Here is a 20060-nt window from a genome sequence, read left to right on the forward strand (position 1 = left end):
GCCCAAATGTCCAGTGTTTAATACAGACATTATGAGATACAGGTTAGACATAGATACAGACTTAATATATAAACAGGAAATTGTAAAATAATAATCATTAAAAAAAAACTCAGCTCATTACAATGACAATCATTTATTGTGTCCCAGCAGTTTGTACCTCAATCTATTTTATTTCACAAAGCCACAATATCAAAGAGCACAGCCACTTTTGCGATTGGCTGTAGCTACAGTCTGAAAGAGTGGGCAGCCAATCAGAGCAGTGGCTTTGCCCCTGGCTGAAAAAACATTTCAAAAATAATAAGCTGAGTTTTTCCAACTGTATTTATATTACATATGATCAATTTTGTCTGTATTTATTCATATAAATACTTAATTCACAATGTGTTACTGACTTTAACATTCAACACTTTGGGTTACTGGTTAAAGAAAAAGGACCTTACTGTGTACTATTTGATTTTTCTCCGATTCTGAAGCTCAATTCCCCTTGTACACTCTTCACTGACGATCACCTTAGAGAGTGAGAGTGTATGTATAGGCCGAGAAGTGTCACCCGCTCTGCCTGTTTAAACGCTGACCGAAGGAAAACATGACCTAAGTACTGCACCTTTAAGATTAAGTGGTGGACTGATTTAACAGGACAACCTCAGTTTTATTTCCTTACCATTACATATGTAAATAAAATTAAAAATAATTGCTAATAAAAGAATAGATACCTCTTTTTATTTCAAGCTTGTTTGCCTTTGTTTGCAGTCTTGTCCCGTAAGCTCCATGAAGAGCTTCATACCAAAAGATACTTAAACCAAATGTAGTATATTTAACCAGAGATGTTAACTGTGAGAAAAGCAAGAGCCACTCTCTTTTTTTTTGTCAGAGGGATGCAGCAAATGGGTTGAAGAGTTACAGTAAAGCCCACAACACTTAAATACAACATCACAGAAATCTTAATTCATCTTAAATAATCCTATTAAACAATTTATGGGTGACATCGATTTAGTGTCATTGTTATACTTGTTCATTAAACCCGCATAATAAACATGCAATGGCATTTTTTTTTCTGAGATAGTTTTTTGAGAATGTTCATACAAAAAGAGTAACTCTGTTTGCTGTATTGCATATGATCCTTAAAAAGAACAGAACAGGAAGAAAACCAAAAAGAAAAGAACAGAATCGTCATTATAAAAAGTTTCTTGCACATCATTTGCCAGCTCTGCACATACATTCAATCCACACACTTCCTGTAACATAATTAGTTAAAACAAGAAGAAAGGAAATAAACTATCATTCCAATAATGATTTGGCTTTAAATAAATAATTTTCTGATATGGTCCTCCATTTGTTCTTTATTTGTGCATTCTGACCCAAATCGTAGAAGTTCCAAACTTTGTAAGTTGTGAAATGTCTTCTGAAATATTCGTGCCTTTCCTTCACTTTGATCAGTGCCCGTCGTTTTGCTGCTTTACAGTGAGGGTCTGACAGTTACAGTACAAAATAGAAATAAGTGATCGTGCCATCCCCCGTACTGAAATGGATGAAGGGATTTCTGTACCTCAATGTTGTCTCTCCTGCACTGCATGAGACAGAATGTATGGGTGTCCTTCAACAAAGCTAACAAGAAGGATTCGTCTTGAAAATGGAGGCATGGCAGCATCATGAACGATGAATACTGGACTCATGAAAACCAGTTACGCTGTTGGAACACTCACGTCACATACACGTAGCCTGTTCTTAGTCTGATCCTACAGCTCTGTAATATGTATATTTATATCCCCTTTGGTTGTTTATGGCCTATTTATCTATTTATTATTATTTCTAATATTGGTCCACCACAGTCATATCACTGAAGGCAGACCCAACGTTAGAAATACCAGTAGCCAAAGCCAGTACTGAAGTTGTAACCGATTATAAACTAGTGGCACAAGCCACTTGCCTGCTGATCAATGTCCCCATGTGCAGCTGACATGGGACTTCAGTACAGTACAGTATAATTAAACTGATGAATTGAGTTATATGGAGTTGTACAAGATTGTAACACTCCATTTGCAATTCATAAAGCTCTAAAGCACACACAACTGAAATATGAAATCACTTCAATTGTGGATATTTCTACTCGAGTTTGCACATGCCAACCATTTTCCTTTAGTCTTCTATAAGAGAGTCATGAGGATCTTTCTCTTTCCATCCTCCTTCCCTCTCTGGGGCTCCCACACGGCATCGCCCAGCTTCCCGGCTTTATTCTGTATTTCTGTGAAGCTAGCCAGCATTACTCTCTCCTCCTCCAGCGTGCATAGCTCATTCCTGGCTTAGTAAGGCACTGTATCCTCCTGTCTCAACCTTCCCTCTGCTTCCCCCTGTTCACCTATCATCCATCTTCGGCCTGCCTTTGCTGTGCAGGAGTGAGAGTCGCTCCACTAACAAGCAAGTGCAAACTTCATAATTCAGCTCTTAACAGATAAATCCCTTTTTTGCAGCTTTGGTATTGCTTTTCATAAAACTACATCATTTGATTAACAAATATACTGAGCTAGCCCTAGTTAAGTAGCATTCATTAAAAAAGAGACAGTCTTCCACCAGTGGCACCAGGAGACCGTGGTGTCTTCTAAACACCACAACTCTAGCACTGATGCGTTTGACAGATCAAAGCCAAGTTTGTCTGGACGGTGGTATTAGTGCGTTGGACTGGGATGGACTGCGGTTCCCCAAGATGTTAATAATGGATTCAACCAATTTACAAGCAGAGTTTGGGGGACCTTTATTAATTTCTTTGACCTGTGAAACCGAAGGTGGAGGTAAATAGCGAGCTGATGGAGAACAGTGATGCTGAGGTCCCAGGTCCCTCAGCTGGAACAAAATGGACTTGCTGATCATGTCGCGAGCACTTACTTAAGAAGCCCTTCACGCAGAGTGTTGGCATGTACAGGCTGTTGACTCAGTATTAACATCTGTAATCTATACCTCAACTCAGTCCACTACAACAGCCCAATTTGTGAAGATGACAGTGCTGATCAAACTCTGTGGTACCTGTGAATTCGAGTCCTATGAGAAGGAACTCTCACATGTACCAAAACCTCAGTACTTTCCATAGAGTTGAATCAAACCATCATATCGTTGTCATAATCTCTGGCCATGGGAGCTTCTAAAAGGTCCTGTTGGTCGGAGAGCTGTTGTGTTGGATTACAGCAGGTTGTAGAGACGTGTGTCCACCGCCTGAGCCTACATGCAATGTGCATTGTACACATGAAAATTCCAAAACATCAACCTTATTAGGTCTGCTCTTTGTGTATCCATCACTGTCCTGAAAGTCTTTCAGGAAGTACGCTCTCTTTATCCTGCTTCGACTCTCCTCTGTCCATTTACGGGTCCCTCCTTTTTCCCTTGCTCCATTATTCCTCTGTATTTTTTTGCTTGTTACTGTGAAATAAGAACAGGATAAAGCAACAATGTCAAAAACTATTGTACAGCATACACTCTGTTATTTTCTCTGTACAAAGTCCTCGAAGCATTCCAAACAAAGTGGTGGCAGAGCTGGCAGAGTTGACTGTCTGGATGAGGAGTCCCCCCTGTACTGGGAAATGGAGCAGAGCGCAGAACCTGTCCTCTGGTAGAACGTTGACTCCTCAGAGAGCAGTGTGAATGGTTTGAGGGTAATTAGAGGGAGGATAGAGAACCTCCAACAGGTGACAGTGTGAAAGGGAAGAGTCTGTTACTCCAGGAACAGATCAGTTGAGCTGATCCTCATACTGTTTCCGGAAGCAGTCCCCAGCAGGGAAAAACTCCCAGCAACGCTCCTGGTACATCTTCCATACGTAAGACTCCTTGAAGACAGAAAGATGAAGAAGGGTTCACATGTGGCAGTGGCTACAATGTAATCTTATGGGGCAACTGTGACAATCAATGAAACGTAAAAGAAAAAAGAAATTTCTTTCACGATCTACAGGTTTGATTCCAAATGTTTTTGGAAGTACCATTCGTTAAGACACTCATATTTTAAGATACCGGAATTTCTCTTCAAAGTGCTGACCCACAAACGGCTTCAGTATGCTTCAAACAATGACATTTCACAACATGTTGGTACTAAACCTAAAGGCAGGGCTAAACGCCTGCTGTCATGAAGAGAGCGCAAGGCAGGGGATCAAATCGGGATTAGAGCTTAGACTCTTGGAACTGTCTACCCTTGAAGATCATAATTTCATACATCTTTTAACGGATCAAATGACTGTAAATGAAGATGGATGACGTGTGTCCACTTCCTCTCACTGCACAAAACTGTAGCCCAAACATCTCTGATAGGAATGTTGCCATCTTGTACTGGTGACATCATTTAGAGCCGAGGTCTGTGCAGTAGTGATCGTAGTCACGCCAATATCCCCGCTAGATCAATTGTGAGTCTGCATATTCCTTCAACTGGATTTGTGATTTTCAGTTTTGAAATGGAAAATTCTGCAACCTAACATTGTAATTGACAAATTTATTAATTACATTTAATTACACTAAAAGTTAATTTAAATGATTTTACATCACAAACGATAAAAACAATTTGCTCACTTCTTTCAATGAAAGACTAGCTTCATTTGTTAAAAGGAATTTAAATTTTTACTTGAAATGCCGTGATTTAAGACCTAACAGTCTATATTTGTGATTTACACCTAAAAACTGTACATTTCAGTTTTTACAGGTCAGTATCTGACACTTTCTGAAGCATTCTGAGGCTTTAACAACGTCAGCCACTGACAGCAAAGATAAGAAACTGAAAGAGGTTTAAAGTGGAGATGTACTTAACACATGACAAAATCACAGTGTTCACTGTTTATCTGCTGAGGCTGAAGGGAAATGAGATGCTTTACCTGGCCTGTGTGCTCTGTTTCATCTTTGTTGATGAGATACATCACAAAGAATCTGAAACACACACAAACACACACACACAAACGCATCAGAATAACATCCCAAATTAACACACAAACAGCAACATGCACAAACAGCATCTGGTGTCAAAATGAGCACTTCAATGCTATTATATAGACACAGCAACTCAAAGATCAGAGCAAGAATTATACAAACTACCACCTAAAACCTTGATGTAATTCAAAAAAGCCAAGGCTCAAATGCTAATTTACTTTCAATTAACTACTCACTTTCTTCTAAAATAGAGACATCAGGTGAATATGTGGCAATTATTTCATGCTAAGAGAAGTTGTCAACTCTTGGGAGGTCACCGAAGGTCAGTGAAGGTCATTGAAGTTCACTCAACTCACTCTAATGTTCATGAACCAATATAAGTTGACTCAAGTGCAGCAGTATCATACACTGGAAGATGTTGAACCTTTGCCATTGAAAGAATCACCAACAATCATGGTACTGAGACATGTTACTGAGATGATAGATCTCCATCATTTTGATGTTTGATGTGACGGCAGCTCCTGACCTTAAATCTGCAGGTTTTATATATTAGTAATCAGAACTATGAATGTACATTATAAAGTACTTGGTGTGTGCACAAAAAGTCATGTACAGATGTACTCACAAGTAGTTGGCTAAGTTGTGCTCCTGTAGCGTGTGCGTTTCAAAGCCGTGCGGCACTGTGTCAAAGTAGTCATTACCTATTCCACAGATAAAACATTTGGTCTGGAAGAGAAACATGGAAATGTTGAGTTGCGTCATCAAACAAAACATTAAATGGGTTAAATTTATGTTTTTTTTAGAATCGGTGATCCCCACTGAGCAATAATAGTGTGTGTGTGTGTGTGTGTGTGTGTGTGTTCACCTCCATGTCTTCTTTCACTTGTTCCTGCTGGTCCCTCAGCTCTCCAAATGCATCAATGATCAACCCTAGAGTTTCACAGAGCACAAATGTTGTTCGATTCAACATTCATCAACTATGAAACAACTGGAGAAGCATTAGGAAAAATAGATGATCGAGTCGGTCTGTTGTATCACTAACTATTGTACTATATGTTCTATACTAATACTCCCTTCTTATATGTCTGTCAGGTTCTTACAGGTAAGTGTGTGTGTGTGAGTGTGTGTGGGAGCTCTCACCCTGGATGATGGCCAGCAGGATTACAATGACAAAGAAGAAGAAGGTGATGTCAAAGATGATGCGATAGATCTCGTACTCATCACCTGCGGGGTCTTCAATCTGGTCACCGATCCCGCCGCCTGCTCTCACACCGACGTACATGTGAAACATGTAGCACTGGGGAGGATACACACACAGATTAAAAAATGCAGGTCACATAAATGCAACTATTTGAAGAAAGGTATATGCTGCAGCGTGAGCACATTGTTTAGATGTGTGATGTTGAGTTACAAACTTATTAAGCAACACATAAAAATATATGAAGAAAATAAATGAGGGACAAGAGCTGTAAGTGTTAAACAGCATACTGTGTGTAGAGGGACCAGGATGCAGAGAGGAGCCGAGTAAGAGACTGAAACGTGTGCGGGGGGCTGGGAGGAAAAACCCCAGAAGAGAGAAATGCTAAGAGAGGAACATGTGAGATCAGCTCAGATCCTCTCATCCTGTTTTCAATGTTAGAATAAGAAGAGGAGGAAAGAGCACATCTTCCACAAGTGAAGTCAGGAATACTAGTCAGTATATAACTGGTGATATATTCCAAAAAGTACATATAAAATCTCAAGACAACAATTCCAATTTTCTGGATTGCCTCCCTGTAAAATTCAGAATAGAATCCCAAATCCTGCTTCTCACATACAAAGCCCTTAGGAACAGGATGTAGAACCTTCAGCTACCAGGCCTAAGCTTCCCTTTTTGATAAAGCTTATCTCTCTATAAATGTCATTTTTGTTATTTTGATTATAACCACCAGTCTGATAGAGCTTAAATATGATAGATACACAACTGTTTCTAACCTCTCTCTCCATTTCTCTTCCCCCTCCACCTCCCTCTCTCTCTCTTCTCTCCCCTCTTTTACACCCACCTTTCCTCTTTTCCCCATTTCTCTTCGCTCACCCCAACCGGTCGAGCCTGATGGCCGCCCACTAACGTCTGGTTCTGCCAGAAGTTTCTTCTAGTTAATGAGGTAGTTGTTTCCTCTCCACAGTCGCCAAATTGCTTTTTAATTGCTGGACCTATTTGGTTCCTCCGCCTTACTATGTAAAGTACCTTGACATAATGTATGTTATGATTTGGTGCTAGGCTAATAACAATGAATTTAATTGAATTTGGGTCCAACAATCAACTTTCACAAGACCACATTCACATCAATAATACAGATAAAGGTTTTGTAATGAGCTGATCATTCGCAATTATAACCTTGGACTTTATAAAGTCGGAAACCCTGCTGCTGCAGCGAAGCTTTTAAAGCCAGACAAGGTCAAACTGTTCCAAAGTGTCGGCTTGTCTCGAAGGACTGTAGATGGGCTGAGTAATCATCATCATCATGATCATCTTTACTATCTGACATCAGGCACCTCACCAAAGAGAGGCAGCTCCAGCCATCTAATCAGAAGTGTGATGTATTTGTTCAATAATTGATGGCAGTGTGTGTGAAGGATGTAATAAAAAAATGTAATGGCCCTTGAAAGGAACATGGTTCCCCACCGCTGCTGCGGACCAGGCAGAGCTGCCACCTCTGGCCCCTTAATAGGAAACAGGAGAACTCTACGGAATGCTATGGGTGGCTGACTATAGAGGATTAGAGTGTGTGTGTCCTGAAATTTCCGGGTGACAGAAGCCCCCCCCTCCTCCCAGCCCCAGAAAACACAACATGGAGCCCTTATATAGTATTTGTTTCAGATGGCTTGGCAGCAGAGAACAGAATCATCACAGCTGCAATTCATTCTGTCCTTACCTGAATCCTCACTCCATCACTGACAACATGTCCACTTAAATGACAAATGGTTACACTGCCTACCTGATTATACCTGTTGATGCAATACAACCCCTGCGCAATCGTAAAGGGATATAGCACCAAATAAAAAAAAAATACAGCATGAATCCCAACAGTATCTCATTCTATAGTTGACCTGTTGACCTCCCATTATCCCCTCATGAGGCTAGATACTTTACCTCAAAGAGAGCCATATCACTACAAAAGGTTTGAAAGCATAAAAATCATCTTTGCTGTCATGTGGACTGTTGATGTTCCTGCAAAGATAACAACTGCCTGAAAAAGACCCGGACAAAAAAAAAGACCAAGTAATCTTAGAGCAGCTCAGCTGGACCGTAGACAAAGCCTGAGGGTGAACACTGTCAGACTCAAAGCTCTGACCCACGACTTTCGGTCCATAAATGGAGCTGGACCCTGTTTACTGACAGGCTCCACAGGATACCTCCTACTTTGACTGAGGCAGGGTTTACCAACATTATCAGCCAGACTAGAGCAATGAGACTGATTCGCTGAAAAGTTCTGCTCATGATCTTAATGTCCAATGGTCTAAGATGCTAAAGACAAAAATATATGTATTAAAATAATATAAGGTACTCATTTAATATTAAAATCAGTTTCTTAAAGAGTTCAGCGGACATGAAGATTTCTGAGGACAGGTCCCCATCACACCTGAGCCACGTCCACAGGACTGCTGATCGAGCTCCATACATCTCACAGAAGAAACATCCACCACCCTGGTGCTTCTCCTGCCTTTACCATAACACTATGCCCCACGTACGCCGAGAGTGTTTACATGCACAGTGCAGACCCAACACACTTGTCATACTCACTGTCAGCATGTCGTCACACTTCATGTCCGGCAGTTCTCCGTCTTCGCTCTTGTTGTAGAACTTCCTGAAGAAGTTGAAGGCCACTACTGTGTAAAGGTACACGACCACTGCTAACAGGCCAACTGTTAACACCAGCTGGAAGACAGGAGCAGAGGCAAAGTGGACGTGATACATAGCTGAATCACATTATAATAATAATCTAAAAGGTTCTATCATTCTACCACTGCGTCTATCTTTAACTGCTATTAACTACATCCTGTGGACGTACATTACATTAATTCCCATAACAGTTTTTGCGTGATTCCGGGTGCACGATTCCGGTTTGCGCTGCTCTCATCCTATCCACTATGATTGGAGTACTTAATATGTTGCGTACTTATATGCTCATATTTTTTGTACTTATATGTTCTGTCTACTCATATGTTTTCAACGGGGATCAGAGAGAAACAGCATTTCAATCCAGTCTATGTCCTGTACATATGGCAGAATTGACCAGAACCTTGACTTTGACCTTAATTTCTATTAACACAACATTCATTACTTTGATGGGAAAATCATATTTGATATTTTTTCTATATAAACCCTCTTTGCCCACTTTAAATTACACAGTGTGTGTCTTTCTAAACTATGCCCAGTCCTTCAGTTTGCTACAGGTGAAGTTCTAGACCAGGGGTGTCCAAACTTTTTGTCCCGAGGGCCACATTCAAAAAAAATGTGAAGGTCTGGGCCACTCACGCCGCCACGCCCCCTGCCCTGGAGCGGACTGTTGAAAGTGCGCCTCAATCGCGTCGCTTAGGGCGGGGGGCGTGGGAAGTACAATACAGTGGGCCATAGTCCATTACATTACAATTCATTTAGCTGACGCTTTTATCCAAAGCGATTTACAATCAGTGCATTCAAGGGAAGGGGAGAGCGGGGTAATGTGAGACACCCCCTGTATCTAGGCAACGGACACAATTGTGGTCATGTGATCATTAAGTTTTCAAGCCCCTCCCATTCCATCCTTGCCATGAAGGAGAAGTTGGTGCAGGTGCTGTGGTTAGAATGTTTTTTCACAAAAATGTGCTTTTTGCATGTAAAAGTAAATTTTCTTGCATCAACTGTTGTGTCAAAACAAATAGATTCAGGTACAAAAACTTATATCATACATGTTGGTGAACTTCCAACATATAAAATCATTTGATTGATGCTAGCTGAAGATTAGCCTGAATTGCTAAGAGATGTTGTTTTTTCTAAGATGTTGGCTGTGGGGTAAAATTAGACAAATGCTGGGGGGTAAGGTGAGACATGAAGCACAAGTTAAGTTTAGTCTTAAACATATTTTAGTGTAATATTACATTACATTTGTTTTATTTTTAATGCCATAAACATTGTATAAAAGCCATGAGGCCTAGAAACTACACCAGGAAGACAACCTGGGGCCAAACACCCCTCCCAGAGATGGAGAGTGTAGCCGCTGAGGTCATGCAAGGAAAGAAGTCCTTAAGAAAAGCTGGACGGGATAGAAATATTGATAAGACAACCCTCTAAAGATTCATAAAGAAAAAAGAGAAAGGGGAAGTAAAATCAGTAGCCTGGGGTGCAGTAGCTGAGGTAAAGAGAATATTCACAGATGAGATGGAGGAGGAGCTTGCCAAACACTTGAAACAACTAGCTGACCAGTTCCATGGCCTTGCTCCAGTTAAGTGCCGTGAACTGGCGTTTGAAAATGCAGTGAAAAACAATATGCTTGTCCCTGCCAATTGGACAGAGAAACAATGTGCAGGTAAGCTAGGGTGTGCAAGAGATCACATGAATCATAATAATCATAAATGTGCTTAATTGACCTATTACAACATGTGTTGTTATGGTAGTTTTAAAGTGGAAAAAGTAAGTGGATCACTTTACCCCTAAGCTGGGGTAAAGTGAGAAACAAGACCACTTTTTTAAAAACAATCATATTTTCACTGCCCTTTGTCCTGAAGACATTCTGATAATTTCCATTGCTAGGAAACATCCTGAATTAATGGGAAATGTGTAAATTTTACTGATATATAATTTAAGCTCGCCTAGAGGGGAGCAAATGTAAAAAAAAATCTCATATTACCCCGCTCTCCCCTACCCGAGGGTACAAACCCAGAACAAGAATCAAAATTTCTTCAAAAATAGAGCAAAACTACAAAGTGCTATAAGTAGGTGCCATTTAAGTGCTACGAAATTATTAGTTTTTTTTTTTAATTTAAATTTTTTTGTGGGGGGCCAAATTAATATGGATGGCGTAGTTTGGACACCCCTGTTCTAGACTCTTCTGAAGAATATTTAAAGCAGGATGGACAAGTTCTTTTTTTTCTTTTTTTTTATTATAATTTCAAAATGTATTCAATTAAAAAGCTACAGCAAAATAAAGTGACAGAGTCAGAATACTGTGTAGTTGTTTACCTGTTTGCCATTGTGTGTGACTGAGGACAGGATGGTGCGCAGTGTCTTAAATCCCATGGCGATGTCGAGCAGATGGGCAGCAAAGAAGAAGTTGTTATAGTGACCCAGGATGGACATGGTCATATACCAGGCCAGGTACAGGGAGGACTGCAGGGAAGTTGGAAATTGCATATGTAATCCATAATTGTAAAAAATGCAGATAATTTTCAAATAAAACAATGGAAATATTATATTATATCATCAACTTTCTCAGTTTTCTTTGCCCTCATGTGATCCCTGAGGTTATTATGACAGTTCAATGTACAGAACCAAACGATACATTGTGACAGAAATGTCAGTCTTTCAGTTGGTTTAAACATCACAGTTATTTATGAAGAGGTGGAAAAAGATGATACGATTTAGCAATTGTAAATCTGCTATATGGAAAACTAATGGTGGAATTGGACGTTCAGAGTGTGACGAAAATCCATCCATGATAGTATTTAAATTAAAATATATCAGTCAGCATTCTGCAGTGAATCCACAAATAGGAGTCCGACATGAGTTGTGTTACTGAATGCTTACATTGTCTGTGAACACAACCCCCAGCTTCCAGATCTGGTACTTGACATCAATAGAGTTCAGCCTGTTAACAGGGGCGGGAAAGAGAGGGAGAGGGCGAGGGAGACGGAGAGGGAGGTATACAAAGGATGATCACGTGTGAGCAGGATTTCTTTCCTCTGAGTTTAGAATTTAATCAACTCTTAAATAGTTATATGACAGATTTGGACTTCCTGCATATGTACAATAGTTAATGTAACATTTCCATGTGTCTGGATGACAACCAGTGACTGGCCGCTATCTGCTGATATGTGCGGGTACTAGTCAGAACAGCATTACACAGGTTTGCATTTTTAGCTGAATCAAGTACATTTCAAAAAACAGATGTGGATGTACTTTGACCTAAAACTGTAATCAGCCCATAACAGAAATTATACCAAAAGTTAAACATTTGATGCATTGACACAATACAAATTAGGTATATTAATGACAGGAAATGTAACATGTGCACACACACACACATAGACTCACACAGCAGCCAGGGAGCTGTCTCTCCTTGGTTTCCTTTTTTTGTGAGCGTCACTGAAGTCGAGCGCAGCCTTATCCATTCCCAGCAGCTCACTGATGCGGTCGTGGCCGTAAAACTCCCCATATTTATCCATCACCTGAGGAAAAGCAGCATTATTTCAATGAAACACTTGAAAGTGGAGAAACATTACAAACAGCTTTTCTAATTTTATTTATAATTTAGACATATATCATTTCACTCGAACTAACCAGGAACAGGTAACGACATTTTGCAATCCCACGGACATAATTTGATACAAGACGCTCACAGGCACATCTACTGTCTTACTCTCTCTCTTTCTCATCGACGCCATCCCGAATTAACAGGATTTATATTCATCTAAATCCTCCTATAACTGAGTAAATGTAGCTCGGTTCACTTAATCATCGAAAGGTTTAATAGATTCACAGATCACATTGGAATTTGAACCTGGATGGTTGTTGTCTAACCTGATATTCTAACAACTACTGAGAGTCACATTGCCAAATAGCACTCATTAATGAAGACAAGACAGAGACACAAGCTGGAAAGAGAGAGAGAGAGAGAGAGAGAGAGAGAGAGAGAGAGAGAGATAGTAAATTCTGGGAGATTATATTAATGTGGTGGACAGCGCCCTCTGTCTGTAGTCTGAACGCCACACACAGCACAACAGGAAACTGTACTGCCGCGTGTGACCGGACTGTTATTATGTAGTTGAATGTTACTAATTTGAGACTATAAGAGAACAATAATAACCTTATGATGTCTTAGTCAGTCTAGCATACATTTATTTTGTATATTATCATGAACGAATATAAGATGAATCTCCAGAAACAAAAACATTGACACCTACCTTCCTCTTCACAAACTTATCCCAGTAGTTGTTTGGGAAAGATCTGAAAATCGCAGAACAAGAGCTTCATGAGTTACATCCTCTCTCAAGGTGTATTACAACACAGAACACCATCAGCACCAACAGAGAGGGACAGCTTGGTTCACTGGAATGAGAGCCGAACCTCCACCAGGAGTTGAACTTCAGGTTGCAAACACCCGCGCACCTCTGGCTCTGCACACATCTCTAAGTCAGTGGCACAAGTATTAACTCATGCACACACACTCTACCAGAGACACAGAGGCTGCACTCACTGTGTGTTGATGACCAGTCGGTCCCACTGCCCCTTGATGTCATCTTCAGATGGTTGTTCCGTGATATAAAGGCCGTCAAATTCCAGCTTCCTGGCCACCTCCTTCTCTCGCTTAAAGATCACCAGCGGCACCTACATCACACACAAATGATGAATACTGGAAACAGACTCCAATATTGTTTACATTGTCCCTGCTATGTAGAAATTATAAATATCCTGCCTTCAGACAGTAGTATCCAATAATACAGAAGAAAGAGATGACGGTGTGCAGGACGGCCAGGATCCGGAGCATGGGCTCCATGTACCCGCTGCTCTCCTCCAGGACAAAGTGGACTGCGACTGGCTTTCGGGGCTCACCAGTCGCATCCACCACCTCCTCCTTCACCTCCACTGTTTCTCCGCCCTGTGGACTCCACTGAACGCTGCTGTCTGGTTGGCTGTTGGTGTACGTTACCTCTCTTTCCTCAACCACAGACGAGGATGTGGACACCTGGTGGCAAGGAAAAAGCATTAGTACTAAAGTTAAGTTTGAAAGAAGAAATAACAGGACAGTGAGCATGTTGGCAGGGTGTGATGCAAGTAACACGTGCATTACTGTTGTTATGCAACCCTGTAAAAACCTTGAATATTGTGTTCCAAGCTTTAAACAGTCATTATTAGAAGCCCCTTCTCCATATTTTTGTCCATATTTTGTTGTTTTATTTTGTATGTTTTGTGTATCACAATGCATTGTTTTACACACCGATTTTTTGAAGGGCAACAAATTGTAGCTGTATGTTATTTATTATTATTACATTACATTTCATTTAGCTGCCGCTTTTATCCAAAGCGACTTACAATAAGTGCATTCAACCATGAGGGTATAAACTCAGAACAACAAGAATCAAGCAAGTACAATCTTCTTCAAGAAAGCCAAACTTCAAGGTGCTCTAGGTAGGTGCCATATAAGTGCTACCAAATATATATATATATATATATATTTTTTTTTTTTATTCAAGGTGTAGTCGGGGGGGCTGTATACCATTACCTTATAGAATAAGAGGATAAAGTTGATTGCAAAGGCAACAAACAGAGCCAACATCCTCATGTTGTAGAAGTTCCGGGCAAAGTAGTTCTGCAGGGAGACAGAAAGAGGAGCTATTAATGTGGTTCTCAGTTAAAGACAGAGGAATTTACTGTTACACTTCCAGCTCCTAATATAATGTGCTGTTCACATCAAATGCATCAACATCATAGCCCTCATTTTCTCTTTCACTGCCCATGCCGTGGGTAACCAGTGTTTGATTAAATGCTTCAAGCCAAAGACTGGAAAATACTGAGTAGACAGAAGGTGCACTGCAGTGGAAAAAGGACAGAGGAAGAACAGTATGGTTTACCAGCAGCTTCCTCTGGTAGGCTATGATCTTCTTCAAGAACGCAGACTCCTGCAGATCTGGCTCATCAGACCTTGACATGTGATGCCTTCTTACTTTTGGCTTTATCTTCTCTTTTTTCTGTTGCTTCTCCTGCTCCTCTATATGTGCAGCCCTGCAGTCACAACACAACACATCTTTACTCATATATTCCCACACAAATTCACATGAACATATTTCTGACATATAGAAATATATATAAAACAATAATTGATCAACTTCAGCATTGTTGTATTTATCTGTAGTTTAAGGTTTATACATTGGGTTGTAACTATCAGATTCTATAACCTTTGTACATACTCTGCTGTTTTATCAGGTTCACATTCAGTGTCCGGTGTTGCCTCCTTCTCGTCTGAAGAAGAGCCCTGCGACTGAAACAGAAAACACCATGAGACAAATGGTGGGGGATTCAATCAGAGCAAGCCACTCTCACACAGAGAGGCAGATCCTATTAGGTGTATTTGTTTTTGACAAGTTTAACTATTTATAAAAGTATCTGAGGACTTTGCATTTGATTGTTGAGGATTTAGTCACTGTGACTGTGCGTCAGTGTCACTTTGAGGCTTGTCATGGACTGTATATGTACAGCAGATGGATGACATGTCAGCTCCCAAACATGAAGCTAGAACACCTGAATCATCCCCTAGTGGCTGGATGCAGTATAGCTCATAAACCATGCCTCTTCCACGTTAGCAGGTGGGACATGGAGTGGGGATTGAACTTCAAAATGAACGACCCTCTCTACTTCCTGAACTACAACCATGTACCGCAGCTCCACTCCCTGATCATCACTCCACAGAGACTCTGTCTGGCTTCATTTTTGTACAGCAGGAGGAAGTAAAGATGTGTCGTCCATCTTATATACAATTTATGTGCTTAATCCTGAGCTGTGATATGACTTCCTGACTTTTCCTATGGCACCAGCATGCCGACATTAACAGCATTCTCAGAGCACAAACTGAAGACTATTAGCCGAGTTAATTTTTTTGTCCTCGATGACATGAAGCAAAATAACCTGAATTTTGAGATTTGACAATTTTTTTAACAGAGTGGGTAAAAAGCCTGGCAAGAGAGGGGCAAAGAGGAAAAGAAAGAAAAATGTGATGTGTTCATATTTAAGTTTTTTCTTCTTACCGGATGCCTCCGTCTGAGCTCAGGTGGAGGTGGTGTGGTTGGGGCAGGTAGGTTTGGAGAGGGAACCGGGGAGTTGAGCAGTTCAGTCAGACTGGCGTTGGGGTTATGGGGGGTGATCTTGTATTGGCCACCTTCCCTTCTTAAGTCCAGACCAAAAATGTCTGACAGCAGCTCGGTCTCACTGGTGTTGACTGCCAGATCAGCCAGGTCCTCTATCGGGGAGGGTCTCTTCTCTCGGTCCTCCCCTTCGCCCCGCACTTCGTCCTGGGTGGGGTCAGGCATGTTGGCCAGCAGCTCTGACACCTGTAGATGAAGGCAGTTTAAGAACAGCTCTCTTAGTATTCAGTATGTTTAATGACTCTGCTCATAGGACCATGCACCTTTATGGTCTTGACCCCTTCAACCAGATTGCCGCCCATGAAGGTGTTATGGAAGATTCTGAAAAATCCTCGGGCCACGCTGAAAGCCACATGGAGAAGGCCCAGCAAAACTGACCAATACATGGAGACCAGGGTGGTCACCATGTCCTTAACAGTCATGTTCTTTATCCTCTTCATCTGCTTCTTCACGCTCTTCATGGACAGCACCTGAAAACAGGGAAAAAGTTGGAATGGAACATCAACAACCATGTTTCTTCCAACAGGCAGAAATCAAACAACAACACAGTGGATCCTTGGTACACCTCTGTGTGCACTGAACCCAACACAGAGAATCTTCCTCAACAACAATATGTAGTGTTGACATTGGCCGCAAGGGATGTGTAATATGTCACCTCTTTGGGTATAGTTAATATAAAAAGGTTGTGCAATATGTCGTCATTGTCAGCAGATGTGTATGTGTAGATGTGAACTGTGGCATTTGTACAGGAAGTATTATAGAAAAATGTGTAAGATATTTTATTTAATTTCATATGAAACTGCAGGCTGGACGGTGCCCAAAGAAATTTCCCCTTGGAAACAAGCCATATACGTCCAAGCCATCCACCCAGCACTTATTATTGTGTCTCTGACCAGATAATGAACACACACACACACACACAAAGCGCAGACTCTCACCTTTAACAGCAGCATGACGTTGTATCGCAGAGCCAACAGAGCCATGTACACTGTGGTAACAGAGAAGAAGCCCATCTCAGGATTCTCCTCATCCGGTTTCTCCCGCTCACTCTCCTCCTTCACCGCTGAGCGCTCACCAGCGTCAGACATCTGAGCAGCCAGCTGCATCTCAAAGATGGTGTCTTCGCAGAAATTCACAAACAGCTCCATCTTCTCCTTCTCCCCTCCCTCGTTCACCACATCAAAGATGAACTGACGCTTTGATTCTTTGACCTGGGCACAGGGTAAGTAAGTGAAATTGGAGATGCGAGGAAATCTGTTGTAACCAATTCCTAACAAATCAACTGTTGTTTATTTGAAGTGACTAAAAGCTCTAAATCTTTACCTGAGGTTTCTCCCACTGTGTTCGACTGGACTCGCTGATCTCAAAGTAGACCCGCTCGATGCGCTTGGCACTGCCCATGATCTCGATCCGGCCCAGGTAGGGCTGGAAGTAGTTGAGGACGCTCTCTGCCAGCTCCAAGAAGGTCTGCAGCCGGGTGTCATGAGGCATGTGCTCCGACAGGTTGGTCAGCAAAACCGCCACATTGAAGCCAATGTCCTTTTGAATCACAGTTTAGAGTAATTTAAGTCACTACATAAATTTGAGACCAGGCAACCTCCATCCTGTGATGAAAGAGGAAGACGCTTAATTTATCACAGGACGGATAAGTTAGGGAGTCTGGACCAATCATAAGGCTTTAGCACTTTAAATTACTTTCAGACACAATGCAAAACAGTTTCCAAGAATTGAGATGTGATTCAAATGAGTTTAAAGTTTATAAAGCATTAAATCAAGTGCAGAACATGTTGCGTGTGGTTTTAGCTTTTTCTTTTGCTTAGACTAATCTCAACTTAACCTAACTCAACAAAGCAGGGTCACTTTGAAGCTCCTCCAAAGCAATAACACAAATTTATGAATGAATGTCTTGACTGATCTGGATGAGCCACACAGATCAGTCAGAATTCCAAAAAATGAGCTGTTCTACTTTATTTATTACTCCTTTATCCAGCCGGACAAATGGAGAGGCAGAAGAACGAAAAAAGAAGACACAATAACAACAAGAGGAATTTCCTATTAAACCCCTTATGAGATTTTAAAACAATTCTCTAAAAATAGACTTTAATAACAGAATCTAATCATTCTGATGGGCTTACATTGGGACTTAACTTAAGACCCTTTTTAGACTTCTCAAACATATGAAAACATTTAGCCACTTACCTTGGCTGGCTCATGAAAGCGCTCCACAAATTCTTCATAGTCCAAGAGTTCGTTCTCATCAGTCTCAGCGCAGGAGAGCAGGAACTCTGTCTCAGACTGGGTGTAGTGTTTGTGACTCTCCATGGCCTTATGGAAGTCCCTCTTGGAGATGACACCTGGAAAAGAATTTGTAAGTCAGCTCTAGTCATGATTGTCTCTGAACTCTCTTGTTGTGTCCTCCAGACATGCCGATACCTCCTACGTCACCTGACCTGTCATTGACTACAATGTCATTGTGGCTTTTATTTCCTACGTTAGATTACCCGCCTGCAAGCTTGCTATAGTATTAGTCTAAACTGCCTACAGGTTGCCACTGGTCTTATGATTTTACCACTTGGGCGCCATTCCTCCATGACTTCACATGTCATAACCATGAGCTCACAAGTTCAATATAAGGGCAGCATGTATCTACCTGCTCCCAGTCATTTTCTGTGTGTCCCAATGCTGTTCTTGTGGCTTTCTGCACTTTTGGCTCTGTTCCCTCTTGTTTGGTTCCTTTTACTGCCCAATGATCCACTCCGATTGTTCTTCAAAGACAAATGTGAAGAAAGAAAATGTTTTGGAGAGCCTTGCCTTTTCCGTCAGGGTCATACTCCTTGAAGGCATCCGAGGAGGTCAGGTCTTTCAGCTTGAGGAACATGTCAAAGAACTTGAGGATCATCTCCACATTGTTGGAGGACTCCACCAACATGTCCACCATCTGCTTCCCAATAGTCCCATTCACCACATTACCTTACGGAATAAAGAAACATGATTAACAGATTTTAGTTGTCATGATCCAAGCCAGTGGAACTCTCCGCCAGAGGATATGAGAGCAGCCAAAATTGTTGACATTTTTAAACATAAACAAAACCTACCTCTTCAGTCTTGCTTTTGACTAAGAATGGTCTTTTAGCCATTTTGGTTATATACATTTTTCATGAGAGTTCACTCTCTTTTATCATTATTAACTATATTAACTCATTCTTACTGTTTTCATATCTCTGTGTCAAATACCAGCTTGTTTGCTTATGACATGGCTCAGTTTGTCTTAGTCACTGACAGCTGACTCAGCGAGTGGTGTGCTGTCACATTCATCGCTAGCTTTAGACAAAAGTTTTGGTTTGACATGTTTGCTAACGCTTCCAATGCTACTGTACATCTAGGGTAGTAAGCTACCAACTGAAAATCTCCAGATACCACCCTGACATCTTCAGCTGCATAAATCCTCTTATAAATAAAGCTAAAGCAATCTCTCTAAAGCCAGTTTGGGGCTTGAGCAACATTAAAATCTGCGCTACACTAATGATTCAAACATTTAGATTGCATTTAGCAAAAACTGCTCACTATTTCGATTAAACACAGTAAATATGTCCTTTAACATTTTTGTATCTGAATAAGGTTTAACACATGATTTAATGCTCATGAGCATAAACTTACCCTCCAGCATAGACAGCAGCATGACCACCATGTCTTTCTGCAAGTCCATCAGTTCCTTAAGTAACTCAATCTGACTGGAGTCCTGAAGAAAATAATACTCAGACTTTAACCATACAGCAAACACTAGTTCATCATTGGAAGAGGGATCCCTCACTAGTGGCTCACTGAAGTTTTCTACCCTGCTAAAATGGATTTTTGTGGTAGTTTTATATTTTCTATACAGATACATTTGATTGATGGCTTGATTTTCTTTGAACAGTGATCACAATCAAATCTGGTTACCATAAATTCAAGGAGAATGTTTTTCATATCTAGACCGTGGAGTGGTTTCCCTCTCTCATTCTATCATAGAGGTGTCTAGTGGTTACAGGAGCTGAACAATACTCCCAGCTGATGGGTTGTTCACATAATTG

At 41.0% G+C, this 20060-nt stretch overlaps 1 protein-coding gene across 1 annotated transcript in view; it reads right to left on the minus strand.

The window, feature by feature from the left end:
- Positions 1–594: 594 nt before the first annotated feature.
- The window catches only part of ryr2a (ryanodine receptor 2a (cardiac)), a 157821-nt gene continuing 138355 nt past the window's right edge, over positions 595–20060 (minus strand). The window contains exons 95-116 of the mRNA XM_053414411.1: positions 19648–19729; positions 18802–18960; positions 18190–18344; positions 17314–17529; positions 16929–17201; positions 16254–16460; positions 15874–16176; positions 15040–15110; positions 14704–14854; positions 14355–14441; positions 13548–13817; positions 13329–13459; positions 13036–13078; positions 12167–12300; positions 11660–11720; positions 11096–11242; positions 8678–8812; positions 6034–6190; positions 5759–5823; positions 5519–5619; positions 4842–4893; positions 595–3812 (exon numbers count right to left, since the gene is read on the minus strand). Coding sequence (XP_053270386.1) covers positions 3717–3812; positions 4842–4893; positions 5519–5619; positions 5759–5823; positions 6034–6190; positions 8678–8812; positions 11096–11242; positions 11660–11720; positions 12167–12300; positions 13036–13078; positions 13329–13459; positions 13548–13817; positions 14355–14441; positions 14704–14854; positions 15040–15110; positions 15874–16176; positions 16254–16460; positions 16929–17201; positions 17314–17529; positions 18190–18344; positions 18802–18960; positions 19648–19729 — 3096 coding nt within the window. The 3' untranslated portion in view covers positions 595–3716. The remainder of the gene's footprint in view (positions 3813–4841; positions 4894–5518; positions 5620–5758; positions 5824–6033; positions 6191–8677; positions 8813–11095; positions 11243–11659; positions 11721–12166; positions 12301–13035; positions 13079–13328; positions 13460–13547; positions 13818–14354; positions 14442–14703; positions 14855–15039; positions 15111–15873; positions 16177–16253; positions 16461–16928; positions 17202–17313; positions 17530–18189; positions 18345–18801; positions 18961–19647; positions 19730–20060) is intronic.

This window comes from Pleuronectes platessa, chromosome 21 (assembly GCF_947347685.1).
Source record: "Pleuronectes platessa chromosome 21, fPlePla1.1, whole genome shotgun sequence".
In the NCBI taxonomy this organism is placed as follows: domain Eukaryota; kingdom Metazoa; phylum Chordata; class Actinopteri; order Pleuronectiformes; family Pleuronectidae; genus Pleuronectes; species Pleuronectes platessa.